The sequence below is a fragment of the Parasteatoda tepidariorum genome, chromosome 9 (genome assembly GCF_043381705.1).
Source record: "Parasteatoda tepidariorum isolate YZ-2023 chromosome 9, CAS_Ptep_4.0, whole genome shotgun sequence".
NCBI lineage: Eukaryota > Metazoa > Arthropoda > Arachnida > Araneae > Theridiidae > Parasteatoda > Parasteatoda tepidariorum.
The window spans coordinates 15653259-15666762 of NC_092212.1; the positions used below are offsets into that span (position 1 = coordinate 15653259).

The following is a 13504-nucleotide window of genomic DNA, read 5'->3' on the forward strand; positions in this document are numbered from 1 at the left end:
TACCAACTCTATCACAGCATATATACAAGCTAAACGCAGATTTTTTCGATAAAGCCATAGAATGTAAAACAGCAAATTTTAATGAAATCTTTAAATTTGAAAATTATATCAAAGATAAAAACTACAGACCAATAGCTGCACATTTCACCTCCGACGCCTCATATCATAACTATCAAAACAAATAATTTCATCAACCTTTCTGAAAATAACGTTTACTCATGCTGATACAATTCTGAACAACTCCAAAATCAAACAAACACAGTTTAGAGCAAGCTGCTCAATTTATTTTTGATTCCTTTTTAGTTATTCAAGCAAAGAGCTTGAAACATTCATAAAAGCAACTCCATTGCCTGTTTACCTCATTGCTCAACCAAAACTGTTCTGAAATTCCAGATGAATGGGATAGGGGCCGCTTTGCGTCCCAGGTGCCCAATAAAATCAAAACACAAATATTAGGCATATTATGCTAGGACTAGCATAATATGCCTAATATTTGCAAATTTAGTTAGTAGTTATTTACCGCCGTATGGCCAGACAGGCAAGCCATGTAAAATTTGCCTGGTATTCAAAGTGTTAACAATAGATAGGGGTTGTTCGTAATTCATACTGAGCTACCGTTGCCTATAGCTTTATTCCAATAGAGATTTACACGTGGTAATTTAACACGTTGAGCGCCGCGTCAGCCATCGGTGGCTAACACTGGACTTTCCATTTAGGCCGCGTCAACTACCGGTGGCTGACACTGAAATTACATTTAGGCTGCGTCTGCCACCGCTTGCTGACACTGACCTTTCAGATAGGCCGCGAAAAACAGCTGGCTGACAGCGTATAACATGATATAGAACTATAAAATTTACACTCTTTTATGGAATTGCAGAAAATTTTCTAAATTATTGTGATTCTTGGTTTAATAAATTCAATTTAGTAGATTTTTATCCACCACTATTATTAAACAATTTGTAGACATATAGAATTCACCATTTTCTCCTGATATGTCATACTAAACCTTTTATAAACTAGCAAAATCTGTCTATATTTGCAAATTAAGTTTGAAGTTATTTACCTTGTGGCCAGACGAGCAAGCCATGTAAAATTAGCGTGGCATTCCACGTGTTAAGGGAGCCCATTATAATGTGAAAGTAAAATAAAATTTCTAAGTGGTCAACTTATAAGAAATTCCCTTTCGACGCGCATATATATTAGTAAACTTTGAAATTTCTTTGAAGAAATCCATTGTTATGTATGTCAGGAAATACTTCCAGTGATAAATTCAGAGTTCGACACTTCATTGAGTCTACTGAAAGTTTCAAAAGCTTGGGTAGTGAAATCATAATCCTTAAACCGCTCTTTAATAACTTTTTTAGACTTTGAGAAGAAAGCAGTTTCCTCCGGAATATTCTCCCCAGCATTGGATTTTAAAGCATGGTGTTATCTGAGCAATCTTCAGGTCTTCAGTACGATCATGTCCTTCAACATCAGCTCATAAACATAAAATATATATTTAAAAATCTCGAATATCATGCATGATTGTACAGCCGTCCCCCCTTTTTTAAACTAGACTTTAACGTTATAAGCGGGAACTTGCAACTCATGAAGAAGACGGTCACTGATACACAGACACTTGACCTATGATCTCAGTGTCAGCTAATCGTTTATTAACAAGATGGCGTGTTAATTAAATACAACGCCTTATCACACATCGAATTTGTTAAAACATAATTCTTTCCCGTCTACGTCTTTTTACTTAACTTAGATTTATTATTTGTTAATGTATTTCATTGCAACCACGATATATTTTTGTTTTGCGTACCTGGCAACTTCAATGCATAATTAGTTTGTTTATGTTCTACGTGGCTTCGTGCTTCTTTGCGTGCAGTAAGAAATATATGGAGAAAGAATTGAAATCTTGTGAAAGAATATAGAAAAAGAATGCAAAGAATATAGAATGTGTAACTTAAGAGAATTGATACTTGACGGGCTAGGATTACTTGAAACAGAATGCGAAGAACAGTTGCTAATGTAAACAAATGCCAAGCTTTAGTAACAAATCAGGATCGAGATACGCATCCTACACTTACTTGCAAGTATCCCGTTACACTGAAAATCATACACAAGCGCAAATAAGATAATCATATAGTATATAACAGAACGCAAGTCACTCTATGTACGTTTCAGTTAGAATGTACTGTCTAAGGTCGCGTTTGCCAATGTCCAGCTTGACTAAACTTTTCAATCAAAATTTGCTGTTCCAGAAAGGATCAAAAGAATATTAACAGGGTGTCTACCGGCCTTGAAATTTTTCATGAATTTTATTCGAAATTCAATGACTTTTAGGGATACCAACTACTACGCTTTTTTAAAAAAAATATTTTATAGAGTTCATAGTAATTTCGCCATTTTAAAAGCCAAACCGCAATAGAGCTGGACCAAAAGTAGCGTTTCATGTGAAGTTTTTTTCTAGTATCTGTGTGGTTAATAACATAAAATCACAATTATACAGATCGAAGTATCATACATTAAAACATTAACTTGACTACTGATAAAAATTGTTTTTTCTTAATGCGTAGAAAATTGGCAGCTCTGGATTTCCAAGGATTTTCGAGCTGACTAATTTTTAAGATTCAGTCTTCAGAAAATTTTAAGGTGCTTTTGATGTTGTTTTGAAGTGAGAAGGTAAATTTGAGGTTATATTAAAACTGACTTAAAAAAAACAAGCAATCAACCTTCTAAGGTTTATAACCCAGGTGTATGAAATTTATTTTGTTGACATATGAGGTTGTTTTGAGATTGATAGAAATCTACCATCGAGCGACAAGTTGGAGAGGTGTTTTTTGAGGTTTACAGTTTATTTTTCTTACACTTCAAACAAATAAGTATATTTGAGGTGTGAATAATTTCACCCAATTTCAATTTGAAGTATTGCTGAAATATATATGAGGTCGATTTTACGAGGCGTAAGGGAGGTTGAAATTGAGGTTTATTGATGAGGTTATTTTTGATGCAAAAGATAACCTCATTTTCTGCATCAGGTGTATTTTTTAACACCTCAAAAATATCTTAGTTTTTTGTAAGGGAATATCTTCAATGGATTGAGGAATAGGAATTAGATTTTTAAAAAAGAGTTGTAATTGACAGATCCACTGAAATAATTTTTTTGTTTGACACATTACACATTATATTTATCCACGACTGCATATTAATAATTTAAACAGATATGCCAAATATACAGTTAGTTATGTTGTTGAATATGAGAAGAGTGTTACGAAATTTTTCTTCATGAACTTCATGAAAAAAAATATGGAAGAAAATAGATAAGTTCGTGAGTTGGAGAAGACTTACATTACCAAAACATCAGATAAAAAAAAGTGTTATAAATATTCTGCTGAAGTAAAAAAAAATGTGTAGAAAAAAATTTCTGCTTTTGTATCTTTTTTCTCTTGCATTGAATTTATTATTACGTCATTTTTAAAAGTTCAAAAAACTTTCTCTGTGGTGTTTTCTTTTTGACATACAAAATTAAATTTGTTGTACGAAAAGTAAAGTGTTTGATTTATTGAGAAATAAAATGGTATAAGTACAGGGATGCCTACTAACTACCCTGTGCGAGCAATATTTTTCTTGCGGTAGCAAAATTTATATTTTAATATATGATTTTTTTGTTCAGTAATTTTTACTTACATTTATTTTACCCCCTCCTATTACGTACGAAAAAAATCAAAATTTCATATAAAATACTATTTATCTAGGAAGTAAACTTTACTAGGGTTCAACTGAATTAACTTTTGTAAGTTTTAGTTTTTAAGTCTCTGTCACTTTATGCAATATTTTGAAGAAAGCATCGATAAAAAATAAATAAATAATAATTTACACAGAAAACTGAAAGAAAAAAAATTGCATTCATTAGCATATTTCCTCTCTTGATTTACTCAAATTAAATTATTTCTCAAAATTTATTTTATGCTTGAAAAATAAAAGAAAAGAGAGAAAGAAAAAAGAAAAATTGTTCTTCCCCAAACCTGGAGAATACGACTACGCCTGCGCCGACAAATGAGAACATTTTTTTCCTCGCCTCTCCTTTCATTCAAAGAGAATTTACCGTAAAGGGCGGTATGACCGGCCGCCCGCGTGGCGTCGGTCGGCACGCTCTCATCTGTGCCGGGGCTTGCACTCTCACGTGTTTGGCCCTGGTTTCCATTTGGATGAAACCTAGCGCAAAGGATATATGCTACGCTATAGAAGGAGTCTTTCGTCAGCAGGAGGTTATGATTCCTTCTGAGGTAAGAGAATCATTTTTAGTTTTTTATTTTTATATCTGAGTGTGAAAACTTATTCGAGTGAAGTTTATTTTAAGAGGAGGCTTTGCGGGAACGCATTTGTCAAAAGGAAAAAAAAAGTGTTGTCTTTGTTATTTTCATTTTTTTCATTCTTGCTTTTAATATCTTTTTTATTTCTTACTTATCTTTTTTCTTTCCTTTTTTGTTGTTAATGGTATTTGAAATATGATTCATGGGGAGATTTATTTTGTACAAGATTAGGGGTCGGTGGTTGAACATTTGTTTGAGAATTGTTGATTTATATATAGTTATTTCTCATATAATAGTTATAATATTTACTTACTTATCGAACATACTATATAAAATTATTTACGCACTTTACGATATTTATAAAGCGCTTTGAAGACTTAAGCATCCTCTGTAAATAATTTATAATGTATACCAGGGGTTTTCCAACTTACGTGAGGCAGGGGGCCGCAATTAAAAACACCAGGCCGCAACTTTATCAAAAATTTATATAGGACTCTTTAATGTTTGAAGGAATATTAAATATTACTGTCAAATTTTTAACAAGTTGTACAAAACAAAAGTATTGAATTACAAATAATAATAAATATTTTCTTGAATAAATATTTTCGTAGATTCTAAACCTGATGAATATTTTTTGTTTGCACCGTTAGTATGTTAAATTTCACAGAAACGAAGAAATTAGGTTTTATTTTAAATGAAAGAAAAGTATTTTAAACCCATACGAAAATTGTCCGTAAGAAAATGACCACTAATATATTTTAGCTCGCGGGCCACAAATAAGGCTTCGTGAGCCGGATGCGGCCCGCGGGCCACCAGTTGGTAACCACTGATGTATACTATAATTTTTTTAAAAGGGCTTCATTTATGAATGTTTTAGTTTTTGAAACTAAATTCAGTAAGAAAAATAGGTAGCCCCCTGAATAACTTTTGTGTTAATGATCGGAATTATACGTACTAAGCGATTTTAATGGTTTAAAGAGTCGATATTAAATATGTTAAATAACTAGAGCTGACAATAAATTAAATTTGGAATCGAGTATAAAAACTTACCTTCAATGAAAAAAAAACAAATTTTTCTACGTTGTATTTGATCTTTTAACCATCAAATTATGGTGCGGGTTGTATTTTAGAAATTATGGTTTCAATAGTTCAGTCAAGAGGGCGACAGGAAATTATGACCCCTTATGTTAATTTCACTTTTTGTGTATTTAGCCATATCTTGGAATCTTTTGAAAAGATCGAAACATTTTTGCACACAATTATAATGTTTGTTAACCCAAAAATATTTTTAGGTAAAAAAAATAGTTTTTAATTACGATTTATTATTATATTTTATAATTTCACCTGAGAAAGTTAGAATAGTAATATAAATAGGTTTTTTTCATTCTTTCAAACTAATTAGTTTTAAATGACAAAATAAAAAATCTGAAAGAAAGGTCAAACAGTTTTTGGATTTGAAATTTTAAAAATATGACTTTATCGAAATTTTGCAACTTAGAAACTATTTGATCGATTTCATTTAAATTTTGAATTTTGTGTAATTTTATAGTTTAAAGTGTTTTAAACTTATGTATACCCTCCAATTCAAATATTTTTGGTCATTATTGAATTAAATAAGAAATAATGAATAATTTAAAAAAATACTTTTTTCATCGAATTGTCTTTAATTGTACGAATTTTATAATTTTTTAGATTCGCGAAAAAACTTCTTGAGATATGGCAAGAAACTCAACCGGTGAAATTTTCAGTAATGGTCCAAATTTTCCGACCGCTCCTCGAACTAAACTATTGGGACTGAAGTTTGAAGCAACCCTCCACCCTGCTTTGATAATCGAGAATCTAAATCTGTCGGGGAAAAATTCGGATATGTGTCCGATTCCGTTACCTAATAAATTAATTAATTCCATATTGATTAATTAATATATAAGGGAACTAATAATTATCATATACATCTTTGCCATTAAGATTAGCATTTTTGTTCGAACGATAGCATCGGATTGACTAATCGTTAGAATAGTTATTTTAAGTAATTATTTTTTCCCTTGTTCTAAACTGAACCTTTAAAATAAACGAAACCCATATAGTTGAAAATAGCCAGTTTTCTATAGGACATTTTATGTGTTTGTTTAACTATTGATCTGTATAGTGATGGAAAAAAACATTTTAGTTCTAATTTATCAAAATTACAAAACATAACCTTTTAACTTTTTACCAGTAGAAAAATTATTTTATGAAACTAAAACTCACCTTTTCAACTGTTGTTGACCAATTCCCAACTTTCACCTTTCAGTTGCGCTTCGGCGATTTATTATTTATTTCCACTCAGATGAATTAGTTAGAGCCCCTAGCGGGGCTGGTGCTAAGATAACCATCACATATGAGTATGAGTATTGTTGACCAATTGGTGACTGAGATTACTTGGCATTACTAGGCAAGGAAGAAACAGAGAGAGTGTCAGATCTAATTTAGTTAATTTAACCCCTTAACGATGGGTTAATTTTCAAGAAAACGGTCATGAAAGTGCCTATTTTTTGAGCTTTTGTATTTCTATTACGTATTCGATTAGTGCTGCAACTAGTTTAACCCTTTCGCACCGGACGGGACATGTGCTGTCCCAGTCTGGTAAATTTTTGATATTACGGCTGGGACAACATATGTCCCAGTTACTGAAAAATATCAAGGACAGAAAATAACGCCCACTTTGGTCTCCAAACCGATTTTAAGGCCGTCTCAGCGTTCTGAGTCCATCAATTTCTCACGTCAATCATTCCAGATCTAATCAAGCAAGCAACTTGCTCCGGACAGCGAATAAATATTTTCGAGTGGTAGTTTATTAACTGTGATTATTTTTTTAATAAATTCAATTTATTAGGTTTTCAACCACCACTATTTCTAAACAATTCGAAGGCTTATTTGAAGACTCCTTCCTCTGCGAAAGGGTCGAAATGAGTAAAAAGAGAATTTACCCTGAAAACAAGTTGAGACACCTCGCTTACATACTTATGAAGATTTTGAAAATAATTCTTTCTAGTGGTAGCGAACCAAAGTAGAAATTTTTAAAGCAAATGGATCTCTCATAAAACTTTTATCAGAACTTAAGAATCTAGCCATATGGCCTGCACTTTTATAAGTAATAGTGGACAAGTTACGCTAAAATTAATTTTTTTTTAAATATTAAGACATTAATTTTGCTACCGTCTGAAAAGAAGATTTCTGAAACTACGGAAATTCCGTAGCAGTTGGAGGGTATGCGCTTATATTAGTGAGCCTTCTGAAAACACTGTAGAGGAGACCGGCAATGAAGTCGTGTCACCCAATCATAAAGATTTGTTTGATGATGAAGCTGAGCTCCAAAACTAGAATCCACCGTCATTTTCATGGTCCTATCCAACTAACTTTTCACCACGAGTGCCACTAGTTAGTTACATCAAGGGCCAAACAAATTTCTCTATTGACAACGACGCCACCAAAGTGTATTCTTACTTCAAGATCTTCCCCAAAAGTTTATTCATTTACACTGCCCAATGTACGAACGAAAGTATAGAAATGGAAAGAAAGAACATTTGGCAATACGAACAAGGAAGTCAATAAGCAAAGGCGCTCTTCCTCTAAAACTATATCATCATCTTCAACAACGAGACTTTTCAATGTTGGAAACCATTTCCCAATTGAAAGAAAAACGCGCTTTTGGTATTTATAAGGTAAAGCACAGGGCCTAAACTACTCCTTTGTGGGACGCCAGCTGTAATCAGTTTTTATCTGAGAGCTTGTTATTCAGCTTGATCTGAAAGGTCCTGTTTCTTAGGTCTGAGTATAATGTAGATTAGATCAGGAGGTAGCTCTTTGTTTATCATTTTAGTGATTAGTCCTGTATGCTAGACGTGGTCGAAGGCTTCCGCCACGTCTAGCATAAGCAGGGCTGTTGTTTCGGGTTTATGACATGTATGCTGTCCCTGATGAAGTTGATGAGTTTAGTAAGCTGTTTTGTCATTGAGAGTTCCTTTCTGAAGCGATATTGTTGTTTAGGAATGAAATTAAGTAATGGCTGCAGTCTGTTTAAGATGAGTCTTTCGAAAAATTTTCCAAGGTGGGAAGTACGCTTATTGGCGTGTCATTCGCGGCAAGTCTAGAGTCTCTACTCGGCTTGCGGAAGAGAATAATTATGGCGTTTTTCCATACATCAAGGAAGACTTTATTACTTATGCAGGCATTGCAGATGTAATAAGTTCTCTAAGTTGTCTCTAAGTTCTTGTAGCTTATTATTAGGAAGACATACCTGCCAACTCTCCCGGATTTTGCGGGAGATTTTATTTTCATATTGAAAGTGGTAGTAAATATATACTATTTTTTCTTTTATAAATTTAATTTTTAAATGATTTTGATCACCACTTTGCTTACAAAAATTAAGCTTATATATTAATATGCGTTACTATCATGGTTGTCAACTTAATTTTTTTCAAATACAACGTATTTGTTTGCTTAAAATTGAAGTTTTAATTCCATTTTAATACCACTGGGAAAAATGATAATGGAAGGGATTAAAAGTTGGCAGGTATGCNTTAATTTTGCTACCGTCTGAAAAGAAGATTTCTGAAACTACGGAAATTCCGTAGCAGTTGGAGGGTATGCGCTTATATTAGTGAGCCTTCTGAAAACACTGTAGAGGAGACCGGCAATGAAGTCGTGTCACCCAATCATAAAGATTTGTTTGATGATGAAGCTGAGCTCCAAAACTAGAATCCACCGTCATTTTCATGGTCCTATCCAACTAACTTTGCACCACGAGTGCCACTAGTTAGTTACATCAAGGGCCAAACAAATTTCTCTATTGGCAACGAAGCCACCAAAGTGTATTCTTACTTCAAGATCTTCCCCAAAAGTTTATTCATTTACACTGCCCAATGTACGAACGAAAGTATAGAAATGGAAAGAAAGAACATTTGGAAATGAGAACAAAGAAGTCAATAAGCAAAGGCGCTCTACCTCTAAAACTATATCATCATCATCAACAACAACGAGACTTTTCAATGTTGGAAACCATTTCCCAATTGAAGGAAAAACGCGCAATAGATGTGCATGGTGCGTAAACATGAATAAAGAGGCACGCTCGAAAATAGTGTGCACCTCTTGCAACGTAGTAGCACTGTGTAAGAACTGTTTCCAGCCCTACCACACCCTCAAGAAATCCAGACTTTCGATACTGTTGTTCCTCCACTACTTTCAAATTTTTCAATTTTTTACCTTTCTTATTTTATAACTGTTAATTTCGAAAAGTGTTTATAAATAAATATGTTAATAAAAATGTTAACACAAATGTACATGAAAATGTTAATACAAAAAAAACGTTGCCTAAAATAATCATCAAAATGTTAAGTAAAATGTCAATAAAAATGAGTTATTGACTCTAGAATTCCGGCCGGGACATACCCTGTCCCGGGATTTAGATGCTTTGGGCTTACGGCGGGACATATGCTGTCCCATCAATAAAAATTGTTAAATAATTGTTATTGATGGTGTGCTGTTATGGGGACGCTTATGCGTCTCCAAGATCTTCAACCTTTTAGGCATAAAAGCTATTTAATCTAATAATCGCTTGGAGGAGAAATAACTGATCCCGTCAATGGGGAGCTCTCGGTCTGATTTTTCGCCGTATTGAAAAGGCTAAAATAAACTAACTATCTACAATTACCTTAAAAATAACCTGGTTCTGCCATCAGGTGTGTAAAATGAGAAATAAAATGTTTTCCGGGCAAAAGAAATGAATTAGTTTTATTCTTATTGGTGCGTTACTACTGAACACTCCAGCCCGTCAATATCACGGGAGCGAGAAATAGCAGGCGAAATCTCACCCCGTCATTTTCACAGGATCGAGAAGAAAGTGGTTAAAAGATATAATAAAATATAAAAATGTAAAATTTATGAAATATATGAATATGAACTATAAAGTTGGCTTGTCGTATGGGGCACAAATTAGGTTTAAAGTCAGGGGTGGTATATTCTCGAGGCAAGAATCGCCTTTGTTCCTTTCCTCGCCTCGAGGGCATCTATGTATGAAATGGGGGGTATCTNGGGGGGGGGGGGTATCTATTTAATTTATTAAATTTACTTGAAAGTATTCCGTCAGAGAGAAGGAAGTTTATGTTCGGATTGTGATTGCTGGCTTCTGGAATGAAATTTTGTCTAGGATAAGAATAAAATCTTCAGTTTTGAAATTTAGGGCGTTGTGGTAAAATTTGGCTGTCAGTTGGTTTATAAATTCATAGACAGTATCCAAATTTAGGTTTTTTTTCTCAATGCTTTATTGCTGATATATCGAGGTACTCCTGTCATTCTTCTTATGATTTTGCTTTGAATGGTTTCAATTTTTGTTTATTTGGGTTTTATTTAGGCAGTTCCATGCAATGCGTTCGTGATGATCAACTTAATGTAGGTGATATAGAGCAGACGTTTGAGATTCTAGGGTAGACTCTAGTTAGAATTTAATATCGGTCTTAAGCTAGAGAAGGCCGCCATGGCTCTTTTGCTTTTTTTCTCAATATGAGTGTTTCAATTTAATTTGTTTTTTTTTATTCGTTTTTTTAACAGCTTTGCTAGGATTTAGTGACCTGGTCGCAAGCGCCGTGTCATCAGCATAAAATGCGATCAGATGGTTTATGTAATTATCATCTACAGGAAAATTGTTGGTATATATAAAGTAAAGCACAGGGCCTAAACTACTCCTTTGTGGGACGCCTGCTTTAATCAGTTTTTATCTGAGAGCTTGTTATTCAGCTTGATCTGAAAGGTCCTGTTTTTTAGGTATGAGTCGATAATGTAGATAAGATCAGGATGCAGCTCTTTGTTTAACATATCAGTGATTAGTTCTGCATACCCTCCAACTGCTACTGAATTTCCGTAGTTTCAGAAATCTTCTTTTCTGACGGTAGCAAAATTAATGTCTTAATATTTAAAAAGAAATTAATTTTAGCGTAACTTGTCCACTATTACTTATAAAAGTGCAGGCCATATGGCTAGATTCTTAAGTTCTGATAAAAGTTTTATGAGAGATCCATTTGCTTTAAAAATTTCTACTTTGGTTCGCTACCACTAGAAAGAATTATTTTCAAAATCCTCATAAGTTGGAGGGTATGGTTCTGTATGTCAGACGTGGTCGAAGGCTTTCGCCACGTCTGGCATAAGCAGGGCTGTTGTTTCGTGTCTATGTATCCCATCACTGATGAAGTTGATGAGTCTAGTAAGCTGTTTTGCCGTTGTGAGTTCCTTTCTGAAGCAATATTGTTGTTTAGGAATGGAATTAAGTAATGGCTGCAGTCTGTGTAAGATGAGTCTTTCGAAAAATTTTCCAAGGTGGGAAGTATGCTTATTGGCCTGTCATTCGTGGCAAGTCTAGAGTCTTTACTCGGCTTGGAGAGGAGAATAATTATGGCGTTTTTCCATACATCAAGGAAGACTTTATTTCTTATGCAGGCATTGCAGATGTCTCTAAGTTCTTGTAGCTTATTATTAGGAAGATATTTGGTCATTATACTGTTAACATTATCCATTCCCGGTGATTTTTTATTGTTTAGTTTGCATTTAATGTTAATAATTTCAGTTTGTTCGACTTCATCTAGTGTGCTTACGCAATTACTACTATTATTGAAGAAACTATTCTATATGTTGTAGGTGATTCGGTCTTCGTCAGAAGGGGTTTCATTTATCTAGAATTGATCTTCAATGGTATCGGCGAAGATGCGTAATTTTTCTTCGTATCTGTATACATGGGTGTTGTTGTGGATGGTTGGCTTATTTATTGTTTTGGTTGCTTTCAGGGTTTTGCTCATACGCCCAGACTGGTCTTCCATACAAAGACTAGCAACCTTATCCTGCCGATTTTCTTCCCTGTGTATTTGGCATCTCTTCTTAATTTCATTAGTCAATCTATTAAATTCAGTTTTATCATTTGAGTTTCAGTTCTTTTACCACAGTTTTCTTATGTAATTTTTATATCCTATGAGCTCTCGTAGGTCTTGTGGAAGCGCCATGTAGTTATTTTTGTCAATGTTAATTTTTGTGACTTCATTCAGTGCTTGTTGCATGTCGCTAGTTGTATGCCACTACTTCGAAATAATTTAAAGCATTATATGATACGTCACTTTATTAGAGTGAACCCTTTGAAAACATTGGTAAAATCAACCGAAAATTTACAAATTTAAGTTCGTATTTTTCTACAGTATTTTATAATATTTTGTCGAATCCGGAGCAGTTGACATTCCTGCTGTTAGCGTCATTTTAAAAGGATGACTTGTTTCTTAAAATGAAAATAGAAGTGGTATAACCAGTATTTCCATTCTTGGGATTTACTTTGAAGAAACAAGATGCTCGAGCCGCGATGGCTCAGGGGATAAAGCGTTCGCCTTCCAATGAGGCGAACTGAGTTCGAATCCCAGTCGATACGAATTCCGCATCNTATTCCTCAACAGATAGTGCTATTGCTAGCACTGCAGTACGTTGAGTGTTAATAGTTTAAGTATTCCTTGTAGTTAGGCTAATTGTTGGACGTTTTCGTGGTTTTCCCCGCCATGTACTGCAAAGACGGGTTAGATCCTTCAAAAAGTTCTCCACGAAGGCAAATTTCTCCCAATACTCGATTAAGAAGTTCCCTTGTCTTCTGGATTGGGCTCAAAATTATAAGTCTACGGAGTTGAACCTTAGAAGTCGTAAACCCATAAATTGGGTCGGTTGCTCAACGATGGTTATAAAATATAAAATTATAAAACTGATGCTTCTTCCAACCAAAATATATTAATATTATGAATTTTTGACCTGAAGTTTAAATTGTATTCGTGCCAACTTTTAAGCGATCGAAAAAAGCTTTTTCCCTATATTTATAAAATTTTGGAAATTTAAAATGAGTTTGACAAAGCATACTTTTCATTTATATTTATCCACTATTCCCTATACCCCATTATATTTATCCACTATTTTTCAATTATGTTTATCCACTATTATTTCATTTATATTTATCACTTAGCGATGAGTAGATCTTCGATACTTATTTTTAAGTTATTATTACGTAATGATAATTCAAATCAACTTAAACCAAATTTATTAAAAGAAAAATTAAGCATTAATGGGGCTACCATATGAATTCCAAAATTAAAATCTTTCGAAAAATCCGGAAGAGTTAGCAGGTATGAAACAGCAATGCTCTTAAATGA

General features: G+C 33.7%; 2 protein-coding genes across 2 annotated transcripts in view; one reads left to right on the forward strand and one right to left on the reverse strand.

Annotated features, from left to right (window-relative positions):
* The window catches only part of LOC107440996 (mitochondrial ribosomal protein L51), a 53650-nt gene that overhangs the window by 34745 nt on the left and 5401 nt on the right, over positions 1 to 13504 (reverse strand). The window lies entirely within an intron of this gene.
* The window catches only part of LOC107447849 (protein-tyrosine sulfotransferase), a 59454-nt gene continuing 50035 nt past the window's right edge, over positions 4086 to 13504 (forward strand). Inside the window, exon 1 of the mRNA XM_043046335.2 lies at positions 4086 to 4277. Coding sequence (XP_042902269.2) covers positions 4110 to 4277 — 168 coding nt within the window. The 5' untranslated portion in view covers positions 4086 to 4109. The remainder of the gene's footprint in view (positions 4278 to 13504) is intronic.